Source organism: Manis javanica, chromosome 12, assembly GCF_040802235.1.
Source record: "Manis javanica isolate MJ-LG chromosome 12, MJ_LKY, whole genome shotgun sequence".
Taxonomy (NCBI): domain Eukaryota; kingdom Metazoa; phylum Chordata; class Mammalia; order Pholidota; family Manidae; genus Manis; species Manis javanica.
The window spans coordinates 101,528,545-101,556,444 of NC_133167.1; the positions used below are offsets into that span (position 1 = coordinate 101,528,545).

Consider the following 27,900-nt stretch of genomic DNA (forward strand, 5'->3'; position numbering starts at 1 on the left):
ATTCTTCACATCTATAAAATGGATGAATGAGAGTTCTCATATTACCGCACAAAGTTTGTTGAAGGATCCAAAGAAGATGAACAGAGAGGTACCTTAAGGGCTCAAGTCCCGGATGTATTATTTTTAGCCCTAAAATGGGGGCTGCTTCTGCTATGCCTCTGAACGCTGTCACATCAGGGAAGAGGAGCAGACAATTCAGTTTCAGAATCGAGGAAGTGTCCTTCTCCTCCTACCTGTAGCTTGAAACACCTCTTACAAGATTCCGAGTATAGGCGCTTCCGTCTTGACACTGTCCTGACCTCCTCTGTCTGCCCACAGGAGCGGGCGCTGCAGGACAACCTCAACGTCATCATCTTCTCAGATCACGGAATGGCCGACATCTTCTGGATGGACAAAGTGATCGAGCTGGATAAGTACATCAGCCTGAACGACCTGCAGCAAATGAAGGACCGGGGGCCAGTTGTGAGCCTGTGGCCAGCCCCCGGGAGACACACTGAGGCAAGGGGCGAGGGGTGGTGGAGGGAATGGGGTGCGCGGCCCGTGCCCTGCAGCTTCAGTGCCAGAGACAGAGCAGCGTCAGCAGCTGGGACTCTGGGGGCAGGGGCCTATGTTGCCACTCACTCACTGAGTAGCCTCTGTCACCTTGTTCTCCCATGTCCCTGGCTTCTCTGACCTGGGCAGAGTGATATCTCCCAATGTTAGTGGAAATTGAGACGTAGTGTGTTATGTGCTTAGTAGGGCTACTTTTTTACTGCCCCAAACTCAGTGCTTCTCAGGCAAATCTGGGGAGTATTGGATGCCCACATAGAATGCCTTTTCTCTGGCAGAAAGTTGCTGGTCTGATGTGTTTTCATCAGAAAATGGGAGATTAAAGTGGAGCGTGAACAGGGGGTGTGTGCCCTGACCAGCTACTCACCGCGGGAGCCGCGCTGCTGGGCTCAAGTCCCAGCTCTGTCCTCAGCTGTGCCCGGGTGGCTGCTCTGCCCTGCCCCCTCTGCTGCTTCTCTGTCCCTGTGCCCCTGGGCTGCTGTGAAGTACATTTAGGACCGTCCTGGGCTCACTGGGAGGACAACATATGTGTCACTTAGTACAGTTATCACCAGTGATGGGGACATTCCCAAGAGAGGTGGTTGAGTTCCCACACTGAGTGGATGTGGGACCAGGCTCTGCTCCAGCCACTGCCCCCCAGGACCACAGCACCCGGGAGGACCAAATCTCTATGCACCCGCCTCTCCAAACCATGACTTCCCGGCAGTACTTGGTAAACCGGGCTGAGAAAAGGCGGAGGTGCATGAGGCACTTGGCTGATGTGTGGCCACATTGCCTCCCCACACCTGCTCTGGAGCTTCTGTCTGCACCCAGAGAAAGCTGTGCAGGACCAGAAAGCCAGCCCCCTCCCTGCTGCCAGTAGAGGGGCTGACCCCGGAATAGGCCTGGTGGGCCGGGGGCCTCTGCCCAACCTCACAGTGGCGATATAGCTGGTGGTGCCGGTACTGATGGAGAGAGCTGGGATATGCAGGGGTCTCTCCTCCGTGGCCCAGAGGGAGCCCTCCTCCCAACCCCGTGTGCCCCTGTATAAGCCTCTAAGATCTGGCTGTTTGGGGTTTGGGGAGCACAATATGAAACTGGGAAGAATATTTAACACACTTGGCAGGTCCCACAGTCAATGGTTTCTTGCGAAGAAACTCTGTTTTTCTGGCGAGGAGCAGCATCCCTATCTCTAGGTTGGCACTTAGCAACGGGCTGTCTCCAGAACGCTTTCGCATCAACAGCTTACGAACTGGGAAGAGCTTCCTCCAACGTGGTGTTTAAGTCAGGCAGTTGCAAGCCGCCTGCCTAAAGCAGTTGGTAGATTATTCAAAAGTGGGGGCTATGTTTGGGTGACAGTTTGTCACGTGATGGACACAACAGTTTGTAAGACCTGTTATGTGTCATCAGATTTTTCACTTGTCCAAAATCTTTCTGCCTATACACCCTACTTTCCTTAAAACTTACAGGTTTTTCAAAGGGAAATCCTAAGCCAAGGGCCATCGGAAACCTCCTACTAAACAGCCTAAAGACTAATTATTTTCCAGACTTGAATTGATAAACTCAATTTAATATTCGGTTTTACTCAGGGCACGTAGGGCTCTGGCTAAGAGCCAACAGGCAACATCAGCTGGTTGATTTTCATTTTATCCACAAATATTTAAGCTGCTTAGAAGTAGTGGAAATATGTACAGAGTTTATACCTTCATCATGAAACTAGCAGTGTAACTAGTGGCAAATAATTATTACCATGTTAAGATCCAGGTGTAAGTAGGACATGTTCTAAGTCAAGTCAAAAACAAATCCTCGTTCTCTGACCTTGGTATTTAACATTAGGCAGACCAGTTTCTCACTTGCCTTTTGACACAAATAACTTCTGTAATTTGTTTATTACATAGATACCAAAAGTTATTATAAAATTTTATATTAAGTATCGTATATGTAAATTTATATTAAAATATTGTATAAAATATCATACTATATTAAATATAATCGATATCACAAATTTTTATTTGTAAAGCATGAAGGAAAGTATATATACAATAGGCACCTCATAGTCACTAAACATTCTAGAAATGGGACATTACCACTGGTAGTGGTTCCTCTGTGTGCCCTTCCCAGACCACATCACCTTTGTGCCCCTCAGAGAAAGCCGCTGTCCTAAAGTAGGAGTTCTCATTTCTATAATTCTCTTTATAGTTTTACCATATGTGTTCTTTGGTTGTATAGCTGTTCAAGCTTCATATAAGGAATAACCTGTCTGTATTCTTCTGCAACTTGATTTTTCTTTTTTCTCAGCTAAGATGCCTGAGCTTCTTCCAGGTGCTCTGCACAGCAGTAATGCACCCATCTTCATTGCTGTATAGTATTCCACTGCAGACCCACAGCACCGTTCACTATCCCTTCCACTGTTGCTGGGCATTGGGGCCACTCCAGCTGCAGTATATATCTATCTATGTGTCTACAGGCACATGTGAATGAGGGGTTCTCATGTGTCCCTAGGAGTTAACTTGTTAAGTCATGGGCTATGTGGATCTTTAGTTTTACTAGATAAAGGCACTTTGATTTCTGAGACAAAAGTTTCTCATTTTTATGCAGTCAAATCTATCAGATGTTTTGGTGATTTCTTTCTTTGGTCTTATGAACCCCTCCCTCTCCTCCAGGTCTAATAAATATTCACATATATTTAAGAAAACAAATACAAACCGACCATTCTTGGTTACCTTTGCAGGTATATAACAAACTGAGAACTGTAGAACACATGACTGTCTACGAGAAAGAAGCCATACCAAATAGGTTCCATTACAAGAAGGGGAAATTCGTCTCTCCTTTGACCTTGGTGGCCGATGAAGGATGGTTCATAACTGAGGTAATTACAAAATATATGACAATATATTCATTATGCAAATTCTACCAAACAGCCAGAGATAAATAATTATTCAACTTTTATATGTAAAAGATTTTGTTTTCACTTGTGTCAATTCATTGCATTATTTCCTCCTTCAGAGGATCAAGAGGCTTGGTCAGGTGCCTTTGTAGAGACAAACTGTGGACTCGGACCCGGAATCATGGTTTAGATTTCATGGCTCCAGACTCTGTATTCTAACAAATGAACCTTACCTCAATTACCCACGCCTACAACGTAACCTATTCAGTTTAAAGTAGGACAGTTACTGCGAACCAGCACAATTGCTTTAGGGCAGTGAAAGGCAAGGAGACACACACCTTTGCTCTTACCTTTAAGAGAAATGTTCATCAAACAAGACTCCGTACATCCGGGTCCCAGCCTACCAGCTCGATGTCACAGAAGAGATTGTCTTGCTTTCTGGGGCCAAACCCTAACTGCCTCGTGCCCGAATGGCTTCAGCGGCCTCCCCCTTGCCTGCCTGGACGCCCAGCTCAGCAGGCTCTTGAACCAGCTTCTGCACTGGGCCAGCATGAGGAATCCACCATCACGTCCTGTTTAGAACCCGTTCCTGAAGAAGACACGGGTTATTGTAGATACGAGTTTGAAGATGGGCTGCAAATAGTTCAGACTACAGGGTAAAAGAGAGTGGCAGACGTCGGTACATGGGGCTCCTTGGTCAGGGCTGATAAAATATAAGGCCTAAGACTAAGTATCCAATGTGCCAGAGAGAAGGCAGATAGTGGCCAACAGAAATATGATGCAGCACATGAATGGAAGTCTAGGGACCTGGGTGTGGGCCAATGGGGGTTCCTTGAGATGAAAAATTCAATCATTCGGGAGGACTAAGTCATTCCTGTGTGCTCTCAGACAAAAAGCATCAGCTGGTCACCAAGGAAACACAGCAGCCCTGTGGGCAATGTCAGCCACCCAGTGCTGAGGCCAGACTGGGCCTTCCCAATGCACAGACTTTGGCGTCCTGTGCCATGTGATTCTAAGAGTTTACAAGAACGCCCTCTGCCCACTGCTTCTGTCTCCTCTAAGAACCAAATGCTTCTCTTCACTTTAGCACAATGTTTGACGTTCCCCTGGAGCGAGATTATTCTAGGCTCACAGCATTTTCATTTAGAGTGGTTTTCTCAGGGCTTTGCCGTGAACACACATGCAGTCAAGTGGGTCAGCTCGGTAGGTGCCTGTGCAGCTTTATGCCCCAAAGCCAGCTGTCCAAGTCTTCTAAGAGGGCTTACATTTTGTAACGCTGTCAACTTGGAAAATCCTGGTGGAATTGCTTTTGAGTTTGTAAAAGCAAATGGATGATGAGGATTAATCCACAGTTAGCTGTCACTCATTTCTTAGCATGACTTTGTGTCTCTAATGTTTACTGTCTTGTATTTAGGGAAACCAACCACACTGTAGGGCTCGTTCATGGCATGGAGGGAGCTGTTAGAAAGAACGACAGAGGTGATTTGGGGTAATTTACAGGAAAACAGGCTGAGGTCGGGAGAGTGGTAAAGCCAGAGGGCAACATGACAATAAGATGCCAGGGGGCCACAGTCACAAGACAGAGGTGATCCAGGGGCTGGAAATGAGGCAGACAAGGTCCCCAGCTCTTAGGTCCCAAAGAAGGGGTGAGGGGAGACCAAGGACCAGCTTGCTGACCAGCAGAGGCCCTTGCAGGAGGCCCAGGGACAGAGCTGATGGGGCCTCGTCCTGCCCCCACATACCCTTCCCTCCCTCCCCACACCCCCCACACTTCTGAGGGTCCAAGCCCTGCCCTCCTGCGGCAACCGGCCAATTCCAGGGTCTTCTGAGGGTAAAGCCACAGGATAGTTGCACACGATACTAAGTACGGCATATTTTGTATGTATCACACAAACACACATACGTAAGTTTGTTTGTGTGAATCAGAAGTGTCAGTCAGTTCACGTGAGCTACCCAATATTTCCCTGGATGCCTAAGAACAGGGGAGAAGCCACAAGAATGGACAGGAAGAATGCTTCACTATTGACAATTACTTGAACAGCTCTTTAAAAATATATAATTATCTCAAAAAGGAAATTTGAGGTGATTTTTTAAAATACTTGAACCAGAAAGCTTTTTCTCTAAAGAAGGAAAATCAGAAGGGAAACAGGATGTGAAAAAATAAGATTAGTTCTGAAGGCTTAACGTTGACGCATTGAATATAGAGGCTCTCACTGCCGCCTCACACAGCCTCAGGTGGTAATAACGGGCACTGCAAAACTCGCCATTTGTCATGCCTGTCTCATAACACGCTGTAGGATGATTCCTCCCCCCATGTACATAAAGTCATTTTAGCTGTTACAGTAAGTCCATCAAGAAAAATTACTTCTTAAAACTTTGTTCAGCAACATCGACGACAATAATAATAGCTATTTTCAGTTAAGTACCTCTTGGTTACTATGTCTAATTCTCTCTGTGACTCTGCATTGTGGGTAGTGTTAGTCCTGAAACTAACATACCATAACATGAAAGGGAACACAAATGCAGTTCTGAGCCTCCTAGCAGCCAACTCAAAGCGGAAAGTACAATCAATTATATACTGTGACTTATGCTGTCTGTACCATAAAAACACAGATGTTTCACTGGAAGACCGTGGTTGTCCGTGAGGCCTCTGAGAGATTTACATGTCTTTTAGTCACTCTTTTTTGTGCCTTAGTTTCACAGACTGAATACCTTAATCATTTAACTCCTATCCTTGAATTTATGGATTTTTATTTTTAAGACTGATATGTAAAAATTATAATTTCTAATTCTACTTTGACATAACATTGGGGTTTTCTCCCTTTGTCTTCTGAAAAAACCTAAAAACAAGTGTCCATTTCTTTCCTTGTTGTCTCAGACGTTTTCTTTGATATCTTTCTGACGTTTATTATTATTACTTGACTACAGAGAACTGCTCTGTGCCAGGGCTGTTCATCTCCCTTGTTCCTATCTGCAAAATCTCTCCACATGGTATAAGGACCCTGCCGTGCTCTGTGACCCGCATACCGGTGCACAGCGCGTGCCAGATGTTCCTGTGCTGGGCCGCATTTTGCATCTGCAACAGGGCGAAGTTCTCAGCCCTGAAAGCAGTTTCTCTGGGTTTAGGTTTGGATAGCAGAGGCAGCTTTGGTTCAGGCATGATCAGGAAAACAGCTGAGTAAGGACACCGGATGCTGGCTGGGGCCCAAACCGAATCCCATCTCCCCTTCCTTTCCCCCTACGGCCTCCACCCCATAAACATGCAAGATTTGGTTTCCTTGGCAAAAATGCCACTCTCATATTAGACAGCAACTTGGGCCACCAGTTTAGGTTTTGCTGACTCTAAGGCAGCTGCTCTAACAGGAAGACTTCACTGAGTTCTCTTTTATGAATGGTTGTTTAGAGGGCGCGCCCTGAAAAAGATAAAGACGGAGTAACAAATTTAATTTGTCACCTGGCACTTCACAGTTCTCCCAGGCGACTGCTGTCGTGGCCGTTTAAAACCAGGCTCTCTCCTCCTGCTGCTGCTGCGCTCTTTAGCATCCAGACGGGACCTCCAGCTCCTGCCGGCCCTTCCTCTGGCCTCCCCTCCTGCAGAGGCAGAAATCCGAAGCTGTTCATATTCCCGGAGGACTAAACGTGACACGGCAAGGACCAGGCCGTCTGCGGAAGTCAAACCCCAGCCCGTCACACCTGCAACAACAGCTTTCTTGAATTAAGTGTTCCCTGGTTACTATCGCTGCCCCGTGGATGTTATTTCCAATTCTACTAAGTTAACTGAGGCTCAGAGTTGTTGATGCTTAGTGTTGCAAATCTAGGAAAGGCCAAGCCAGGATTTCAACCCCAATGTAACCATTAGGCTCACAGTCAATTCCACCCTCCAAAGACCCTCCACACCTTTCACCAAAATGTTCAATGTATTTCTAATTTCATGGTTTGGAATTCCAGACTCACCCTTCTGGTCCCAGCAGGGTCCAGGGCTAAGTCTCAGCCCTTTCACAAAAGTTCTCACATCGTCATTTCTCGTTTGCTTGCTCACATCACCCCGCAGAAGCTCTACACTGGCTCAGCTGCTCCCCGGCCCCCTTTGTCTCTCCCTACACCGCGGCCCTCCCCTTTTCTAGCACCGACACAGGCGATTCACACACACTTGACCCAGAGTTTTCACGTGTGGGAAAATGGTGCTTTCAGTGCAAGGCTGAAGGGTTAAGAGTTAAGAGGTTGGGGTCCCAACACACTGCATGCCCTCCTTCCCCATGCCTGTTCTCCGCAGGCTCTGGTAACCTATCAGCCCAGTAGGTGGTCAGCAGGGGCCCTGAGTGCCCTTCCCAACTCCCACGTGCCCCTGAGCCCAGCTCAGTTCTGTCTCCTGCAGGTCACACCCAGCTCTCCCCTGATTCCCTCCGCCTAGGAGTTCTGATCCGACCTGAGTCACTGCCCTGGGGACTGTGCTTGCCCGTCTGCTTTTGCACACCACCCTCCTGGGGTGGAAGCTCCCTGAGGGCAGGTCTGTGGCATCGTAACACACGTTTTGCTCCATGGAACCAAGTACACAGCAGAGGCTCAGTAGGTGTTTGTCAAAGATGAATGAACAGATGTTGAGACAGTTGATTCTGGGTTATTTATCAACAGGCTGTTCGCTTTGTAGGTTTACAAATCAGTAATCAAGTAAACAGAGAGGAAAGCTAAGTCAGGCCTTTAACTTTGGCTAATTTTTAGAGAGTTTTCAACAGGGAATGGACACTGAATCTACTGATGGCAGGTTGCCTGGTTCCAGTGAGCACACAGCTGGAGCCCAAGGGCAGGACACGTCAGCTCTCCCAGTCCCCACCCAGTGTCAAGGGCTAATTCCCATGGCTCTACCTCATGCCATCATGCTCAAAAGGACAGGATGGACCCCAACCTGGTGAGAGATTGTAAAACACGGTGCTTCGCTGTTGATCTTCTGGACTCTTGCCTGAGTGGAGAGAAATAAGGCAATTCAGGCTCAAGCTTCTAAGAGAGGCCAATATTTGTCTCTGGAGTAAAGATTTATTTTGAGAACTGGCAAAGGATATGAAATGCCAGGCTCAATTCTAAGGCCTGTGCTTGAATGGCAGTTAGGCCTGGACCCAAAATAGTTGGGGGAAATCAAGACAATCTGGAAAGCATGGCTTCTGAGTTTTAGTGGCAGCTGGAGTGGTATTGTCCAGGCTCGACTACTTGGGCTTCAGGAAGTCGGACGCCGAGAGCCGGGAGCTGCCCCCTCTCCGGCAGTGATTAGGGTCGTCAGCTCGAGCCGAGAGCACACGCACGCCCTCCTCACCGCTGGCACACTGCAGTGAACATGATCGTGGGGAAAAGGGAAGGAACCCTATCCACTCAGAGCTCTCCAAAATTTCACTCTACTCCAAGGAATTCTGGTTCTCCGTTCCTGCTGATTTTGCAATCTGGCATTTTCCATTTCAAAGATCAGGGCTTTCCAGGGTCAGACCAGGGTCACAGGCCTGAGTAATTAAATTCTGTTTAGAAAGAAGCAGCTATCTAAGACAGAGAAGCTCTCCGAAGGACATCTCTTAGCAGTGGTGTGCGGCAAACACACATCTTGGGGTTCCTAGCCACCACTCCCATGGGGCTCCAAGTCATGCCAACAGGAAGCCTCACAGAAGGAGAATTTGAAACAGCAATGCCACAAAATCTGAGCAATACTGGCTTGTAACAGGAACTGCCTCTCACCCTGGGCCCTAGCAGCAAAGCCACGGGGCCGGCCAACGTGGTCCCGGCAGCAGGCATTTCCCATGAAGCTGCCCTGAGGGGGGTGGTTATCAGATGCCTTTTCAGCCTGAGATGATTGTTATATTTTCAGGGCATGGGAGGCTCCTCTTAAAATCCTGTCCTAGGAGAATAAAGTAGATTTAATTTTTATTCGGCTCCTCACCCACTTTAGATAGGTGTTCACCTTTCGTTTATTTTAATCTGACCAGATTTTAGGCATGTTTCTGGGTGCCCTAGAGATCTGCTGAGATGCCTCTTCAGGGAGGGAGGGGGAAATTTGGGTCCCTGACTTCACATCCCTGGAAGAAATATACTTTTAGTTGTTGAAAGAAGGGGTGATAGTCAAAATCTTTAAGAGCCAGCACCCACAGCACCAGTCAAGGAGACTGGGTGCCAGTTGGAAGAGGCCAACGGGGCCGCAGCGTTTCCTGCTCTGGAAAGCAGCCCCATGGGAGCCGAGTCCGCCTGGCTCTGTGCCCCCCGAGGCCCTCTGGGTGGGAGCCCCTCTGCTGCCACGCCAGGCCACAGACAGAGCAAGGGCGCAGGCTCGGGCCTCAGCGTGGTGCTCCAGTATAAACAGGAGGGGTCCTCAGGAGGGAACCAGCAGCCACGCGTCACAGCCCATCACAGGGGCCGAGTAAACGGCCCGCCTGACTGTGCACCCCAGTTACCTGGGAGGAGATCACTAAACAGAGATCCTCTGCCTCAGCCCCACCTACTGAATGCAGGTACCCAAAGGGAGCTCAGGATAAGCTCAGGGCAGTCTCCACACAGCCAGGCTGGGGTGCCTGCAGTGTACACGGTCTGTGCTGGGAATTTTGAGTTTCAAGGTGGGAGTGCCCACTACGGCCCCAGGGCTGGGGACAGGGCAGGGTAGGGGGAGACTGGACAGGAAGTCACCCAACCAATGCCCCTGAAGCTCCATGGCTGGGGAGGGAACCCATGCAGGACAGAGTTCCACCTCCTTGCCTGCCCACAAAAAGTCATTTTGGGGTACAGGGCAAGAGCTGGGGTCCAGGTGTCATCTAGTAGCTGGCAGCCCTCCCACATCCTCAGGAGTACTTTTCTCCCAGGCTTAGCAACCATTTCTGATCTATTACCGAGGGGAAACCAGAAGGAGCAGCTGAAACGATGAGAACGTGTCGAGGCCCCTGAGTCTGCCATGGCGAGTGCCCTGGCCACAGGCTGCTTCCCGTTTCTTCCCGTCCTCCCCTCTCTTCTCCCGCCTGCACCCGAGTCTCCAGCCATCCCCCCATTTCTGACTGTGCCTCCAAATTCTAAGAGATGCATCCAGACAAGTGCTGAGCAAACTCCATTAACTGCTTTTCTGATTCGGGAGTAAGCAGTGAATGTTCCTTTTTTTTTTTTTACCACTAAGGAAGATCTAGGCTGGCAACTGTGGCTCTTGTCTCACACATATTCCCCTGCTTCTCAGACCCAGGCAAGCGCACGGCAGACCCTGTGGCGGTGAGCTGGTAGTGCCCGCGCGGGCGCCCACACGGAGCGCTGGCCCATACGTGTGCACCTACACCGTGGCTCACAGGGTTGCCTCGTGTGGAGCTATTCCTGGTTCCTTAGAAGCGACTGACTCGTTTGGGGGCCTCCCCGGGGAGGGTGCTGGCGCTGCTGTCCACCAGGTACCGAGGACAGGGCCCTGGAGGCACTGGAGCGTGCTGAACAAATCACCCTCGGTGAGGATTTTATTTAAACTTCAAGGCGGTGCTCAGTGCAGAGTGGCCACCTTGTCCCCGTTTGCCTAGGACTGTTCTGGTTCAGCTTTGGGAGTCTTGCATCTCTGGAGCCCCATCAGTCCCAGGGAAACCGGGACAGGCGGCCACCTTACGGACCGGCCAGCCTCAGGCGGCACTGAGAGTGGAGAGTGCCCAGTGCCTCCCTCCTCCCTGTCTGATGACTGCTTTCTTCTCATGCTCTTCCCACACAAGGTGTGCAAGGTCCCCCCGTGACTCAGGACCTTCTGTATCAGACCCTCCCCACCAAATTCCAAAAGGTCCCATTGCTGGGGGGGCCTCCACACCCCCCCATCAGTGTGAGAGCCTCCCGTGGGGCCTCCTCCGTGGGTCCCCTGCTGCGCGCACCACTCTTCTGCCCAGTCCCTCACCTTTGGCCGGATCTGAGGGTCTGGGCACCTCCCCGGGGGGTCACCAGGTGGCACTGTGTGGTGGTTGCTGGCCTGGTAGGGTCAGGATGGGGCCGGGCTCCTCGGCCAGTGGCTGGAGGACCTGCAGCCTGGGGTTCCCCCTCTGCAGGCGGAGAGGACTGACACACCCTTCCTCAGCCTGGCCCCGTGGGTGTGCCTCTGGGACGGTGCGCGCCGGGACAAGTACTTGAGCAAAAGCCACTAGGAGGAGAAAAGCAGAAAATCACCAACTCGCCATTTTGAAGTCAAGGCTGTATACTTAACGTAACCCATTCAACGAGGTAGATGAAACTATTAGCTTCTCACCTAACCAGCCAGTTTACTAATATTCCTTAAAACCGGGAAGAATCATTCTTTTGCTGGAGCAAGTTGTCACTTGACTAAAAATGGCAGACTTCCCGGTGATGGGCCAGACGCCCGTTACCTTCGGGGCTGAGACCCTCACCGCGGTGTGTTTCGCTGAATTTTAAATCAGGTCATCCGCCCTCGCCTCCTTTTCACCTGCCCCTCGGTCACGGGGTGCACACAGCCCCTGGGGCTCACAGTCAGTGAAGTCGTCGTCGGTAGCAGCACGTCCCACCTAGTGCCTGTGAGGGGAAGCGACACATTAAATCAGCTGACGAAGCTAAATCGGGATGTGTTGTGACCATCACTGCAGACAGATGAAGAACGAAAACAGTGTGACAAGTTAGAAATGCAGTAAGTCAATAAACACATTGCCATGGAAAAGTACCAGCTACCGCTGGAGGAGGGACCAGAGATGGCGGAAACTCAGGAAACAGGGAGGCAGTGAAATAGGGCGATTCGGCAAGTGGTAATGCCAGGGAGCGACTTATGGGCGAGAGCGGATGGGTGCGCGATGCGATGCGATGCGATATGACAGCTGAGCAAGCCAGGGAGAGTTCACCCGCCCTGCCGCCCAGGGCCAGGTCGCCTCGCCCACAGCTGCCGGCGTCTGGTGGCCATCCGCAGCCATTTACTGAGCACCTAGTTTAATGGCACTAGTAAAGGTAACCCCGTTCCTTGACTGCAGCCTCCTCAGCATTCACGGAACCTTCCATGAGCCTTTAGGCTCTCAGCACACAGTCGTGCCATTCTCCAAAAGCTCCGTGAGGCAGTGTGATCACAGCCAGCAAGGAAATTGAAGCTCAGAGGAGATGGGTAGCATGTCAGGACCACAGAGCTGGGACGCGGCAAACTGGAATTCAGCCCCACACCAATGCAGTTCCCAGATCTTTTCTGTGTATTTTATGACTGGCCACCACTCAGTGAATGAAGAGGCAGGGGGTGGGGGACACTTCACTGCCCAGTGCCCTTTGGCTGCACAAAGACTGGGAGACAGAAGACCTGGGTTCCCATCCCAGTCCTGCCTTGCAACAGCTGTGTGGCTTTAAGAGTGCTCCTTAACCTCTCTGTGCCTTGGTTCCTTTGACTGCAAGGTTGAAGGGGAAAACAGTTTCCACACTGGGATGTGCTGATGACTGAGTGAATGTCACTGTAGGCTCTCGGTGAACGTATGGCAAATTAAATACCTGGTACTATTTACTACCAGTGTTCGGAGCCAACCCGTAAATGGCTGGCACTTGGGCTGTTGGCTTCCTCTCACCCATCACAACCAGTCAGTTCCACCTTTAGCATTTGAAATAGTTGTGATAACAAATCCCACTCAGCAAGATGATGGGAACATCAAGAATGAAGAGTCAGTCTGCAGTGAAGGGCGAGGGTTGTGTCCAGCTGGCGGCAGCCTCCTCGGGATTCTCAGAACCTTCCGTAAGCCTTCTGTCTCACAGGTGAGCATCTATGGCCTGAGAAAACAGGAGCTCTGGAGGTAAGAAGGGTGACAGTGCAGTGAGGCTGCCGGAACCCAGCCCAAATGAAGAATGGCTGGAGGAAATGAAGATATGCAAGGCCTGGAGAAGAGCAATGTGAGCCTCATCCTCAAACGTTTGGCTAAAGTGAGAGGAAGGGACTCATTTATTCCAAATTGCTCCCAACAGAGGAGCTAGAAAAAGTCAGGTCAGGCTGGTATGCATGGTGGGAAAACCAGTGGGGTAGCAGTGAGTGGACTACCTCTGGGCACTGATGGCTTTGATAGGAAATGAGGTGATCAGATTAGACGCCGTGTTGTCCAACAGCAGTTCCTGGATGGCACCTGGTGTCCCACAATTCAGTCTAGTTCTGCCAGTAACTCCTGGGAGGTAGAGCAGCCCCCACACATTAAGGGGCTCAGTCCCACAAGGCTGCCCCTACTTCAGATGCCAGCCGCAAGTCCCAGGTCCCCAGGGTACCCACACTTTTGTCTGACTTGGCTATAAATTTGAGGGTTCTCCCAGGCCCCCTTCAGGTTTGGGTAATTCACTGGAGTGAATCACAGAACTCAGAAAAGTGCTATGCTTATGATTCATTTTATTACAGGGGATACAATTCAGGAACAGCCAATGGAAGTGATGCGGAGGGCAGGATGTAGGTGGGGAACAGAGTTTCCACGCTCTCGTTGGGCACGCCACACTTCTGGGACAGCAGGGTAACCCAGAAGTGCCCTGAACCACATTGTTCTAGGGTCTTTTTATGGGGTTTCATTGTGCAGGCATGGTGCTTGATTAAATCATTGGCCGCATGATTCAACTCAATCTGAGAGCTCAGAGGATGGAGTTGAAAGGTGTAGCCCTCTCCGGATGTGGTTGGTCCCTCTGGTGACCAGCCCCCATCCTGACGCTATCTAGTCTCCACCTCCGTAAGTCATCTCATTAGCATAAACTCAGGTATGGGAACTAGGGGCTTGTTACAGAAAACAAAGCACTCCTGTTGCTTGGGAAATTCAAAGGGTTTCAGGAGCTCTGGTCCAGGAACCTGGGACAAAGGCCAAATATATTTTTTATTAGACCACAGATACCCTTTAACATCCCTTCTGCCTCTAACATGCTATCTTTCGTGGCTCTAAAACTGATTATGAGGTGCAGTTCAGCTCAATGTAAGAAAATACTTTTATACCTACAGCTCTTTGGCAATTTAATGGTCTGCCTCCGAAGTCTGGGCTACCTGGAGTAGAAGGTGGTCCAGCTGAGGCTGGATGACCCCCAGTGGAGAAGATGGGGGAGGAAACCCCCACATCGGGTGGTGGTTTGGACCAGATGCTCCCTCACCACGATCGCTGGGACACAGGGTAATGTAGTCGCCTCGCCTCGTTTCAGAATCGAGAGACGCTCCCATTTTGGATGAACAGCACCAGCAAGAGGGAAGGCTGGCAGCACGGGTGGCATGGCTATGACAATGAAATCATGGACATGCGGGGCATCTTCCTGGCCTTTGGACCCGGTAGGCAAGAAAGAACCCAATTCCCTCCGTTCTCCTTATTCGCGGAAGTGTGTCCGGTTGGGGCTGATGGCACTGGTGAAGGCTGGGGTGGTCTCTGTATGGACCCTCTTTATGAGTAAAGCTGAGCAGACCCAGCTGGTCTCCATGAAACATATTTTGCTGGCTGGCTTTCAAGTGCTTCTTGGGTTTGGCAAATGTAGCCAAATACTTTTCCTTGTAACTTTTAAATCTTGAGTGCAGTGAAGAAAATGTATTCCACATGTTTGTGATTCATTTTTTACTTAATTCATCAAAATGTTATTTCACAGCTATCTGCTGTCCAGGAAAAGCTTATGAGACACCAGGTTGCTGACAGCCATGAGTCTCAGAGTTGGCGGGATCACTTCACGGGGTCGGACCCCTTCACAGCTCCCCCCTGTCGAGAGCACCCACCTCGGTGTGGGTCACTCAGCTTAGGGCCCAACCAGAAGCTGGGATCCGCTCAAGGGCAGGCTAGGAAATGACCCTGAGACTGACTTTGAGAATGCAGCACAAGGACCAGGGATGCCTTGGATGAAAGCAGATTTACTGTGCCTTCCTTGACCAGATAAATTGCTAGGGCAGAAAGAGACGGGAGAGGCCTATTTGGTCGTTTGCCTTAATGGACAGAGCACTTTAAATTCACAGTCTGGAATAGTTTATCAAACATTCTGAAGGTCATGTGACTACCTGAATGCCCCCTTCTTCAAGAAAAAAAAAAAAAGAGAGAGAAAAGGGAAAAAAAGCATTCAACAGCCATCAGCCATCAGTTGACTGGCCCAGGAGCTGGCCTTCTTTCCTGCTACTGCGCGCCCTCCTCATTAAATATAATAAGCTCACCCTGATATCTCTGTTCCAAGTGCCTTTTTCCGGATATAGATCGAAATATTTCAACCCATGACAGTCCACATTTTCCTTTCACATTATCGTTAGCGACCATGTCTGGAAGGTCTGCTCTTCTCCTTGAGGTAGCAAGAGAAAGATATTTGTCAATCTTTATTGACAGCTGGGTCATTGCACTTACCACAAAGGAGCTGCTGAGGACTCTGCAGCGTCAGTTTCTGCACCCCACCCCGGGGCCCCTTGGGTGTCTGAGCTTAGGGAACACGGCAGTCCCGATCCTTTCCCACCTGTGGTCCAAGTTGCTGCATCCTGAAGTAAGCACGAGGGCCAGTAACAGCAAGCATTTGTAGAGCATCAACTGGGTTCACAACTTTGGCCCGAGAGGAGTTCAGAAGATGCCTAAGCATGTTGCTGTGAACCCGTAATAGTTATCAGGTGCTTTGTTCCCTGGCAGCCAGACCCCCGGGCAGATAATACAAAGCCCGAAATGGAATGAATTAGGGAATGGAGCCATGGGGACCTTGTTGAGGTCAACTGCTAGATTAAGCTGGAGACAGTCCAGGGCCATGGCCTTTATACAGGAGAACATTAGACAGGAGGGCTTTCATTCAAAAGCATCGCCTCCTCCTTCCCCAGAGGAGAGGAATAAGATCGTGAATGCAAAACAGTTGTCAATCGGAGTGTTTATGAGCAAGAGTCTCGGGGCATATTTTAAAGTAGAAGGAAATCTAGCCTCAAACCAAAATTTTTAAACAAAGTACCCAAAGCTGCATTAGCTTAAAGTTAAATTCAGTGAGGAGATTTTGTCCATTAACAAAGGCCTCCATCATATGCTCCTTCAAAACTAAAAGCCTAAGTCTTTTATAGACAGAAAGATGACCCCTGATAAAAATGGACTGGGCTAATTGCAAAAATGTTTCCAGGCAGACGCAGCCTTGAGAGCCTCCCGCAAACCACCACGTTTCTGGCTGCAATTCTCATGAAAGATTGAACGGCTTTACACACGGCCTGTTTACTCAGAAGAAAATTGGAGAGTGGGGCCTTTACCAGCTATCTAGCTGCACTCTGAGATAAAGGCGCAGCCCTCCTGATTGATCGTATGTGCTTCCCGCTTAGGGAGGAAGCCGGGCATCGTTGCAGCTGCCCAGATAGGGCTTCAGAAATCAGTAAGTCTGGGCAGCAAAAAGAAAAGGAAATCATTCTTGGAAGATAGCCTCTCTCTGGCTAATCCCAGTTTCTAATTTGAACAACCTAATCTCACCCTGGGGAACTCCACATTCAAGATAAGACAGCAGGCGTGTGATGCAGTGAGCCGTCTGTGAGCCCGGAAGCCTCCCTCGGAAAGCAGCCCGAGGTGGCCAGGCACGGCGTGGAGAACCTTCTGTCTTTAGAGCAACAGTTTTAATAGCCACAAAATTTAAACCTGTGGGAATAACTTGGATTCCCAGTCCAGGTTCAAAAATGTCACCTTGCGCTAGGGGAGCTTGGCTGGATCCTCTCAGATTGCACTGGGTATTGTTCTAGAAGCTCTCATTCTGGCCTGGGTCAGCTCTGCATTGGGCCCAAAGTCCCAGCCCCTCCAGAATAGGAAGCCGTGAACCAGATGGAATTGGAAAGAAAACCCAACTCTTCATCTTGCTTTATGCGTCCAGGATTTGATTTTTGTACTTTCAATGTAAAAAAATAATCTTTTCTAACATTTTTTTGTCAGTAGAGCTTGATCTTAATTTTTCCTGCCAAGGTATTACCGGTGAGGCAAGGATATGTTGGGTGCACAATTGTCCAGCACCGTCCACGCCCTCCCACCCACACACATGAGGAGGACGGGGCACCATGCTGGGCGGCAGGATGAGGGTCGCACCCAGGCCCATCTGCGGCAAGTCAGAGTGGGGAGAGAGGCTGCTCTCTGGGGAAGGGAAATCACCACCCTCACCTCACTGTAATATTTGCCTTGATGTTAAGAAGCCCTGGGATTCTGGGGTGGCCCCTACATTCTCCTATCCAGAGAGGTTCTGGATTTTTTAATTCGTTTTTACCAGGAGGTTACGCTGACCCTTACCTTCCCTGCCCCAAGAGTAAAGTGAACCCTTGGAATAACATACAGGGTATTTTCAATCCATAGTTTACCTTTAATGGGCATTTGTTGTATGTATTTATTAATAATAATAGTTACCATATATTGAGCATATACAGTGTACCTGGAGCTATGATTTAGGTGCCATTTCCATGCCCAAGTTCTGAGGTTACCCAGCTAGTAAGTGGCTATTTGTTGCTTGGAGAGCCCATGAGCCTCTTATACTGAATTCAACTTTAATTCTCCAAAGTGAGCATGGAAGTTGGCCTGGATCTGACATGCTCTGGGGCCGTTTTCTGTATATAACTTCCTTCCATATTTGTAATTTCAAGGTTAATACAAGAGCAGACTTGGTACTGAGGTTTCTGGACTATGTTGCCGTGGGTGTTGGTTTGCTTTGCAAATAAAGTGCCTGTGATCATTTGAGCAAAGCAATTATAAAGATTTTTCCTACGGTAGAAAGTGTGGCTTTATAATGCCCAAAGGAACCATCTCCTTTAAAAGTCTTAGTGGGACTAAATGCACATGCACAGGCCTTCACTGACAGATAAAGTCTCCTTCCTGAATTCAACCTCAGTGTAGCTTTGGGTATTTCGCTGGAGCTCTGGTTTAGGGCCTAAAAGTGAACCTGCTCATGTGTGTTACTAAGCTTTATACTCACTCTTGGCAAGGACAAGTGTTTTGCATTCAGCACCTTCCTGCCTGCTGTGGAGCAGGAGCCCTGAACCCCGCCGCCCCCCAGCACCCTTCCTTATTTCTCTAACTCCAAAACCTGTTCGCGTACTCTCCACATGGCTGAGCTATTTTATCTGCCAGAGAAAGGCTCCCAAGTAATGCTCCGTTGACCTTCCAAAAGTGTTCCGGAACCAGTGCCATCGCCTCTGAGTGAGCCAGCACCGAGGAAGCCACACACCAAGCCCTGGGACCTCGATGGGGCAGGGAGAGGGACAGACATCCTTGAGTCGCCATGGGACACCCTGGCTGTGCAGGCCCTGCCAGAAAGATGTTCTGGAAGATAAGCACACCATTTCTTTGGGTTTGGGGGAGTCCAGCAAAGCAGTCAGCCTTCTACGACCACACCTGCTCTCCGAGGCCCCAAAGAAGTGAGCCATTTCAGATGGCCCTTCGCCTCCCAGGAAAGCGCTCTTGTCACACAGGGAGCATCATAGTTATGCACAAAGACTGTCTGATAATTTGATTTAAAAAAAAAAACTCATCTCCATGAGCCATAGAAAGCTACTTCCTTTCACAACCTACAGCCATCCAGATAACCTTCCGTGTTCACGGCCACTTGGCTGTGTGTCCCACGGACAGAGCTGATTCTCCAATCCCACAGCGGCCTGCAGCAGGAGCATAATTCCTCCGCACTGTGGCTCGCCCCCTCTCTGCCCTCAGAGTGACGTAACAACCTGTTTGCTTGCCTTTCCCTTCCAGATTTCAAATCCAACTTCAGAGCTGCTCCCATCAGATCCGTGGATGTCTACAACATCATGTGCAACGCGGCAGGCATCGCCCCCCTGCCCAACAACGGCTCCTGGTCCAGAGTGGTGTGCATGCTGGAGGGCCGGGCCGGCCCGGTTCCATCTGCCCTACCGAGCAGCTGTGCGCTGGCCGTGACCCTCCTCTTACTGTTTGCATAGCTGCTCCTACTGTTGCCCCCCAACACTCAGCCAAGTGTGCCTCCGTGGCGGAATGGCTTTCATTGCCCATGTGAATAATAGCTTCATTAACACAATCAAGGCCACAAAAATTGTAAATACATTATTCTTGGATGATTCTGTATATAAAAGTCCTTACTTCTTGAAAAAACAAACCAACTATTTTTGCTGGAGGTAGGGAAAATCCTAGCTTTTCATTTGTTCAACTGTGTGTCATTTTCTCCTTTCTTTAATTACTCGGATGAACCGTCCGAGCAGGGCCTGCCCCTGGAGCAAACAGACTTTGAGTGGCTCTTGTGTGGAATCCTGGACCCCTCTCTGTCCCGCCTTGCACAGAACAGGCCCTTGTCTGTGCCGTCCCCACACCAAGGAGCCCTCCTTGGAGTTATAGCTACAATCCTGTATGGCTCTATCCATCTTGGAAAGAGGTCCACATGAAAGCAATAGCTGCCACCTGTTACTGACCCAGCTCATGGGGTTTTTCATCTCATACAATGTCCCAGAAAGGGGCTCAGCAGTCACTCAAAATCAGTAATGACTGGAGAACTCGAAGAGCTAGGTAAAAGACAAGGGCTCCCTCCCAAAGACTTGAGTGCACAGACATTTCTCCCTTGCCTGGAGGAGTGGAGCAGCTTGCCATACATACAGAAGATAAGTAGCTTGCACATAGCGGGCCCGGCAGGTTGTGGATGGAGGGCCTGCCTGCCCAGCTGCCTGAGTAAAGGCTTCCTCAGAGGCTGTTACCCGTTGGGGCCCCATACAGAGTGTAGTCTAGAGCAACATCAGACATATCACTACAGGCCGGGGAAGGGCTGTCCTGCTGATGAGAGCATGGACATCTTTGCAGAAATCTCAGTCCTCTGCTTGGGACGGGGATGCACTAAGCATGGGTTTTATGCACTAGTAGTCCTGGAGCAATGCTCGCCTAGCAAGAACAACAATAAAGTGAATCCTCGAGTGACCCAGAAGTCCAAGGGAAATGGTGGGGGGTGGAGGATGGAGAGAACACGATGGGGCCGAATCCCAGTCACTAACCAATTAGCTGTTTGATTAGGAAAGAGTTTGGTCAGCGTGCTGTCTCCAAGACCTAAGTTCTTTAGAAACTCCCAGGAAGAGACGCTGAGCTTGAGTTGACATGTTTTGAGTTTAGTCATCTGAGCTTGCTGTAGGAAATCTTGTAAAACAAGGGATAATGGCATGTCTAAATGATCGAGTCACAAACACGTATCACTCATTAACAGGAGGTGCATCTGCAAAGGAGACTTTATCAGGAAGACAGCCCAGCAGGCCTCGTCAGGACGACAAAGCTCTTGCACAGAGTTTACCTTAAAGATGATTGTCAGCGCTCACCCTGATTCAGGAAGGCCAGGAGCCGCCTCTGTGCCTGGAATCAGGAGAGCAAAGGATCAGTGCTCAAAAATACTAAATTTACCTTCACAAAAGATTTCTAAGGATTTATGTAATGTGATTTAAAAGAGCCAGCAAACCACCAGATCAGTTGGAAGGAAGGTAAATGAGTGTTACCTGGCTGAAAGCAACACCGGTAGTGGTTGCTAGAACAGGCATCTATTGCTCAAAGTCTCCTTCCTTCTCCAAGGACAGTGTTCAATGAATTCAGTAGAGCCCACATTCCTCGCCCATGAAGGGAGAACCCCTAAAGACACCCCAGTGATTCAGTTAAAGGCAGATCACCAAAATCAAGAGGGACCCAAACACGGACACAGTCTCACAGGTTCTCCTGCTCTGTCTGCCGTTTTTTCCCCCCACTCATCCTTCAGTCACATAATACAATTTTAGATACTTGTCTGACACAGCCCAGTTGCTCAATAAATAATCATGCATTCATGAATTAGATGAGACACTTTTGGCATCATGAATAGTGGTAAATAATAAAGAAAATTTAGACACTGAATGGAGAAAAACCCTTTTCCTAAAATAACGTATACATTTTAGTGGATTAAGTATTTGGCTACATTTTTTTTCCTTTGATTTTTGTTCTAAAGCCAACTTTTTTTTTTTCCCCTGGAGAATTCTGCTTTCTCTAAATGCATTTTGTTCCATCAGAGTAGAATCTGAATATATATATAGACACCTTTTCTCCTGGATTATTTTACTACTTTATTGCTAATTCCAGGAGGAAAATAACTGAATTGGACCTGCAAATACTGAAGATAAATGAAAGGAATAATCCTAAATTAAAGTTGAGATGAATGGCTACTTTCCCTGCCCATATGCCTAACCTCCAGAACCCAATTCAATTAAGTTCTGAAGACCTCAGCATAAATTAGTGCAGGCCCAGGGAATTCTTTCTAGCCTCTAAGAGTCCTGAATTATAAAGTCCCAACTCTCTTTCCTTTTAAAGGGACCTTGGAAACCCACATTAGATCTGAGTACAAATACAGTAGTTTGCATACTTCCTGGCATCATCTGACCCACTTACAGAGATGCAGCAGGTTCTGAAGGTCTGCGGTGGGACCTCAGCAACACTTTTACATGACACTGGCCTGAGGTCTGAGTTCTGCTCTGAAAAGAGACAGGTTCTGAACTGACCTTGGTGGACCCTAGTGTCCTGACAGCAATTTTGTAATCTGCCCATTTCTCCAGGGGGCAGCAGGCTGGCATGGGCTCCTGCCCCCTGCTGAGCCACGCTCTCAACCCTCCATAAACCAAAGCAGGCCTGTAACCCCCAGTGACGGACAGAGGCACCTACAAAGACCACACCCTTCCCTTGTGGGTCTAAGATTCCCACCCAAACTCATTGCTCAAGATACATAGGTTGTGCTGCCAGACAAACTCATTGCTCAAGACACATAGGTATTTTATGAATTTCCTAAGGAAGTGTTTTGCATTTCTGTAAATTTCAAGTCCACATGTGATTGCACTTAATCTTTTTAAGCAATTTGTGACAGACCGAAGTCAGCTCTTGTGAAGTACTTGCTAGAAGAAAGGGAGGTGGTAATCTTAGCAGACTGGTTATAAAACATATGAAACTTGGTCTCAGGTATATGCTGTGGAAAATATGGATATCTGTTGCTTCAAAATCGCAAAATAGCACCTAGTGCAGTGCCTCAAATATTTAATAAATGTCCTACAAATCTATGTTGCATAAAAAAGGAATAAATACCATTAAGAAGACTTGCTTACCCCTCTGATGGTCTTTTTGTAGTTCCTCAAATTAAATGAACTTGTCATTTTTGGCTTGCTGCTTTTTCTTATCACCCAACTGATAATATATTTCATTTCATGGGCTAAATGTATTCCACTGAAGGCTTATAAACTTGATGGATGGATGGAAGGAAGGAAGGAAAGAAGGAGATTAGATTTTAAGCATGCTAAACATATTTACTCTTTTAAAAATAACAGCTTTATCGAGATTTAATTCACATAGCATACAATTCATCCATTTGAAATGTACAGTTCAATGGCTTTAGGACAGTCATAGAGATGTGCCACCATCCCCAAATCAATTTTAGAGCATTTTTATCACCCCCAGAAGAAACTCCATACCCATTAGTACACCAGCAGTTACTCCCCATGTCCACCCACCGCCATCCCCAGGCAACCACTGAACTAGACCCTGTCTCTACAGATTTGCCTGTTTAGGATATTTCATAAAAATGGAATAACACAATATGATGTCTTCTAGGACTGGCTTCTTTCATTCAGCCTAACGTTTTCAAGGTTTTAGCTTGAATCAGTTATTCATTCTTTTTGTTGCCAAATAATATTCCATTATATGGACATTTCGCATTTTATTTATCCATTCATTAGTTGACAGACATTTGTTTTTCCCGCTTTTTGGATATTATGAAGAACGCTGCTCTGAGCATTCATGTATGAGTTTTGTGGTCATAGTTTTTCAGCTCTCTCGGAAATATACCTGAAGCGGAAATGGTAACTCTAGGTTAAACTTTGGAGGAACTGCCGGGTTTTTCTAAACTGGCTGCACCATTTTGCATTCCCGCGGGCTGTGTATGAGGGTTAGGTTTCTCCACACCCTGATCAACACTTGTTATTATCGTTTTTAGCATAGCCCTCCTGTTGGAGCTGATGTGATAGCTCACTGCGATTTTGATTTTGCAATTTCCTAATGATAAATGACGTTGAACCCTTTCTTATATGTTTATTGGCCATTTGTCTGTCTCTGTTAAAGAAATGTCTAATTCAAACCCTTGGCCCATTTTTCAAAATTGGGTTTTTGCCTTTTTATTATTGAGTGGTAAGACATCTTTTTGTATTCATGATACAACTCCCTTATCAGGTATATAATTTGCAGACACTTTCCCCCCTATTCTATGCATTTTCTTTTGACTTTTTTGATGGCATCCTTTGTGGCACAAAAGTTTTTAATTTTGATGAAGTCCAATTTATCTGTTTTTTTCTCTTGTCAGTCATGCTTTTTGCATTCTATCTAAGAAGGCTTTACCTAACCCAAGATCATGAAGATTTACTTCTCTCACTTCTCCTAAGAGTGTTGCAGTTTTAACTCTTACCTTTAGGCCTCTGATCCATTCCAGGGAAGCTTCTGGGTAGGCTGTGAGGAAGTGATACTTCATTCTTTTGCATGTGGATATCTGGTTTTCCCAAAACTGTTTGGTACAAAGGATATTTAATTCATAGACAAATGTTAAAATGATTCTATTGAACATAAACCCCTTTTTAAAAAAGGTAATAATCACTCCAGAAATATATTGCCCATGACCAGGTCAGGGCCCCTGGCTATCCACTCTCTCTATATACTAGCCGCTCACAAATGCCCTGTGCTGCTCTCTCATACACTGATCAAAATTCCAATCAATAATAATTAAAGTTACTGTTTAATATTGTCTGTTTTTCTCACTGGGAGTTCCATTGAGAAAGGAAGTGACAGTGTCTTATTCGCCTTTCAAAATGTCTGGGTTGCATTTTATTGCATTTTCTTCCCATTTTTATAACCATACACGTACACACACATTTTTAAAATTCCTGCTTCACCATTTAATCTCACGTCTGGCCTTCGTAGCTAACCCCATTTTCCCTAATCACTTCACTGGTTTCCTTTTAGCCCTGAGAAATGTTGTGCCTCACAACTGCCTTTATTTCTATCTCCTTGAATTCATACATACCCTATTTTGCATGAGTTTGTTTTGCATGTTAAATATGGAAGCAATTACATTCTTCTTCCCTATCTCATCAGATAATAGTTTCCTTGGAAGCAGAGAGCTTTCTTGACTGTCTCCCTCCCTCCCCCCCCTCCTTCTCTTCCTTCCTTCCATCTCTCTCTTTCTCCCTCTTTCTTTTTTTCATGTTGGGATTTGAGGGGACCCTAATAACTGCCATCCTAGCTTCCCAACTCATTTTCTAAGCAACTGAAGTAGACCCAGGGCGTGGTGGATGGACAGTGAAAGGTCACCTCTGTTACGGCAAAGCTGGTAGTTCCGCGGACGTGCAGTTTATGATGCTGCACCTCTGGACTACAGCGAGGTGCCCACCGAGGGCCTGTCCCTGTAAGCGCTCTGCAGCGACATGGAGGGAAGCAAACGGCCAGAAGGCACGAAGACTAAGGTGTGGCAGTTCTGGAGCTAATTCCCCCAAAGTCGAAGGCCTGCTGGGGTGGTTCTCTGTGGCGCCTGGCATCCTCCCTGGGCCGGGACAAGGGGCACCCAGGTGATGCCCAGGGTGCGGAACGGCCTGGCCCGCATGAGACCACACAGGGCTGTCTGTCCTCTGGTCCCTGGGAAGGCGCTCCGCGCTGTGCCCTCCTGTCAGACCACCAACCTGCTCCCGCCCTGGGCTCCCGGCTGGGCTCAGATTCCGGGCACTCCGAAGTGCGCTTCACAGTTTGCCAGAAGCCCTTGTAGATAAGGCATAATTCTAGGAAAAAATGTTCTCCCAATCACGAGTCTTCGTTTAACTGTTGGCAAAAGTATGATTAATTTTCTTTCTTCCTAAAAAGCTTTCTAGGCGTGTAAGTGCCAACAGAGTTTGTTAGACTCTTGGCAAGTTTAAAACACAGTCAGTTTTATTTACTCAGTGCGGAGTCCAGGCATGCCCCTTCGCCTCTGCATATCCAGGTCCTGGGTCGGGGGCAAGCACGTGCTGACTATATCATGCAGTTGCCTGAAGTTCTGCAGCTGCCTTGGGCACAGCCTGTCCAACGTGGAATGAGTCCCTCCAGAGACGGTGCACTTTGCTGGAGACAGAAGAATGGCACACACCACATCCTTTGTTGTTATACGGACTGAATTGTTCCCCAAAAAAGACAGTCCAAGTCCCAGTGCCCAGGTGCCTATGCTGTGCCCTCATTTGGAATAAAGTGTTTGCCGATGTAATCAAGCCTAGAGGAGGTCTTGCTGGGCTAGCGTGCACCCTGCTGCAATGACTCACGTCCTTACAAGAAGAGGGCAAGTTAGACCTGGGGAAGGCCACACAGCCCTGGGGCAGAGGCTGGAATGATGCATCTGTAATCCCAGGCACACTGGACTGCTGGCAACTAGCAGTAGCTGGAAGAGGCGAGGAAGGACCCTTCCCTAGAGCCTTCAGGGGAGCCTGGCCCTGCTGACACCTTGATCTCAGACTTCCAGCCTCCAGACCTGGGAGAGATGAGATTTCTGTTGTTTTACCCAGTGTGTGGCGACCTGCTACAGCAGCCACAGGCAACCAATACACCCTACAAATGGCTCTGGGAGTCAGTCTGGCTCAGCCAAGGTTTCCGGACCTCCTTCTTCATATCAGGTACTGTGCTCTGTTCTGGGAATACACAGAAGGAAAAATACTGTCCTCATCGAAACTAGAAGGTAGTCATTTCATGTCTATCATTCTTGAGCAGCACTGGAGTCTCTTTTCTGTGGACCAACATGTTCTGGTTGTTCCAGGCAAGGCACAGAGAGAGTTTCAGAGCAAATGGGAGCAGTACAGTGAAGGGGGGTGTCGGCTCCAGAGCAGAGGAGCTGGGGACGGGGAGCTCCCCTGCCTGTGCCCCGGACGCCCCCTTGGGAATCCATCACCCACATTGAGATCTTGCTCTGGGCCATTGGATGCCCCTGTCCAGTATGCTCTTCACGTTACCTATGTAATTATCTGTCAGCAAAAGTAAGGACAGTCCTGTTACTCACTTGTCTGAAAACCACACCTGTCACTCTCATTCCTATAGAATTAAACCCCAGATTCTGCTTCTGACCAATTTCTGTGGTCGGACATCCCCGCCCCCCCCTTCAGATCCCCAGGTGAGCCCTGGGAAGAGCCATTTTTACTTCTTACATTGACTGTATGTCTGGCATGCCCCTTCCCACTGTCTGTCTAGCAAACTTTTATTGATCCTTCATAGCCTAGCTTCTTGCTGAAGCCTTCATGCTTTCATATTCTTCCATAATCATCTGCTTCGTTTATCACAAAGTAAGTCACATCACATTGTTTTCTGGCATTCCCCAGCTTGGCTGTGGGCCAAGCAGAACGCTGCGGTTGTGTCTTCTCATTTTTGGAGTCTTCAAACAGTGAGGTCTGCCACAGAACAGCTGGTAATGGTCTGGTGAATAAAGGAATGAATTATTGAATGAATGAATGAATGAATGAGTGACGTGAAAAAGTTAGGACACTGTGGTCAGAAAATCCTGTGAGTTTGAAGAGAGTTTCTCGAGCAGCGATGGGGTAGAAAAGCCAGACGCAGGGCACGTTCTGTAGAAGGCAGCAGGTTTGACAAATGACTAGCTGGTGACATGGAATCCAGAGGGCAGGAGTTCCTTTTTCAGCATTTCAGCAGGCCCCCTCTTTAGCCATGAATGAGAGGAAGTGGAACAGATGGGGAGAAAGGAAGGAAAGATAAATTAGCTCTGTCTTCACCATGTTTAATTTGACTTTTCAACAAGACTCTAACACAAGCTTGTGCTGTCATTTCCCTACAGCTTGGAAGAGACAACAGAAGGGAATTCGGAATCTTGGACGCTCAAGACATAACATACGGAGGAGGAGGAAGAATCCCAATCACCATCTCCTTCCCTTCCATGTCTTCTGAGTCTGATATGCCTTTGCTACTAAGAAATGGGGGGTGGGGGGCAGGGGAGAAGAGCTTTCTTGGGGGAAAGGGGTGTTTAAGAATTCCCTTCCTGGGATAGCCTGGCTCACACCTCTCCTCTCTCCCTGCCCCTGCTGCTCAGGGAAGTCCGGCCTTAGGGTGGTGTCAGGGGACAGGCAAGAGGTGGACTTCCACCAGATCCCAAAAGGAGGTGGTGTTCAGAGACCCATTCCTTCCCACAGTTGGTGACAAGGGTCAGAGGGACAGGGCAGGAAAAAGCAGACAGGGAAGCACCCTGCTGCTCTTGGACTAAACCAGCAGAAGGGATTCTGGAAGCTCCCTGTAGCCCAGACCACAGTCCATTTCAACAAAGGTGGATTTGGGCTCAAAGCCCCAGTGAGTAATACCTATTATTTCCCTGGACAATCTCTGGGAATCTGTGTGATGTGGGAGACGCCTCGTGGCGGATTTGGGCTGCTCTCTGCATCTGAAACCCTAAAGCACCTGCCTGGTGCCTGGTCTTACGAAATGCATTTTACACACAGTGTCTTTTGTTTATTGCAGGCAACTGAGGAGCCTGGAGATTAGATGACTTGCCCAGGGTCACACAGCTAGGACAGAGCTCCAGTCAGTGTGACTCTGGGTGGGAGGAGACGCACACAGCACTGGTCACCC

The 27,900-nt window shown here is 48.5% G+C and overlaps 1 protein-coding gene and 1 long non-coding RNA gene across 9 annotated transcripts in view; one reads left to right on the plus strand and one right to left on the minus strand.

Moving 5' to 3' along the window:
• Window positions 1–19,327, plus strand: part of ENPP6 (ectonucleotide pyrophosphatase/phosphodiesterase 6) — a 102,748-nt gene extending 83,421 nt beyond the window's left edge. For 7 of the 8 annotated variants that reach the window (XM_073219183.1, XM_073219184.1, XM_073219186.1 and 4 more), the window contains 4 exons: window positions 319–498; window positions 3,260–3,397; window positions 14,519–14,642; window positions 19,012–19,327. In XM_073219183.1, coding sequence (XP_073075284.1) covers window positions 319–498; window positions 3,260–3,397; window positions 14,519–14,642; window positions 19,012–19,217 — 648 coding nt within the window. In that variant the 3' untranslated portion in view covers window positions 19,218–19,327. Of the gene's footprint in view, window positions 1–318; window positions 499–3,259; window positions 3,398–3,772; window positions 4,895–14,518; window positions 14,643–19,011 lie in introns of those variants that run through there. The other variant, XM_073219180.1, reaches the window with a different exon arrangement.
• Window positions 295–26,768, minus strand: LOC108406213 (uncharacterized). The gene is made up of 11 exons (XR_005055385.2): window positions 24,628–26,768; window positions 23,729–23,824; window positions 22,380–22,512; window positions 20,561–20,889; window positions 15,501–15,914; window positions 11,634–11,914; window positions 11,289–11,528; window positions 6,870–7,006; window positions 3,766–4,004; window positions 917–1,060; window positions 295–432 (listed from the first exon to the last, which is right to left on the minus strand). It is a non-coding gene; the product is annotated as an uncharacterized lncRNA (long non-coding RNA).
• Window positions 26,769–27,900: the final 1,132 nt, after the last annotated feature.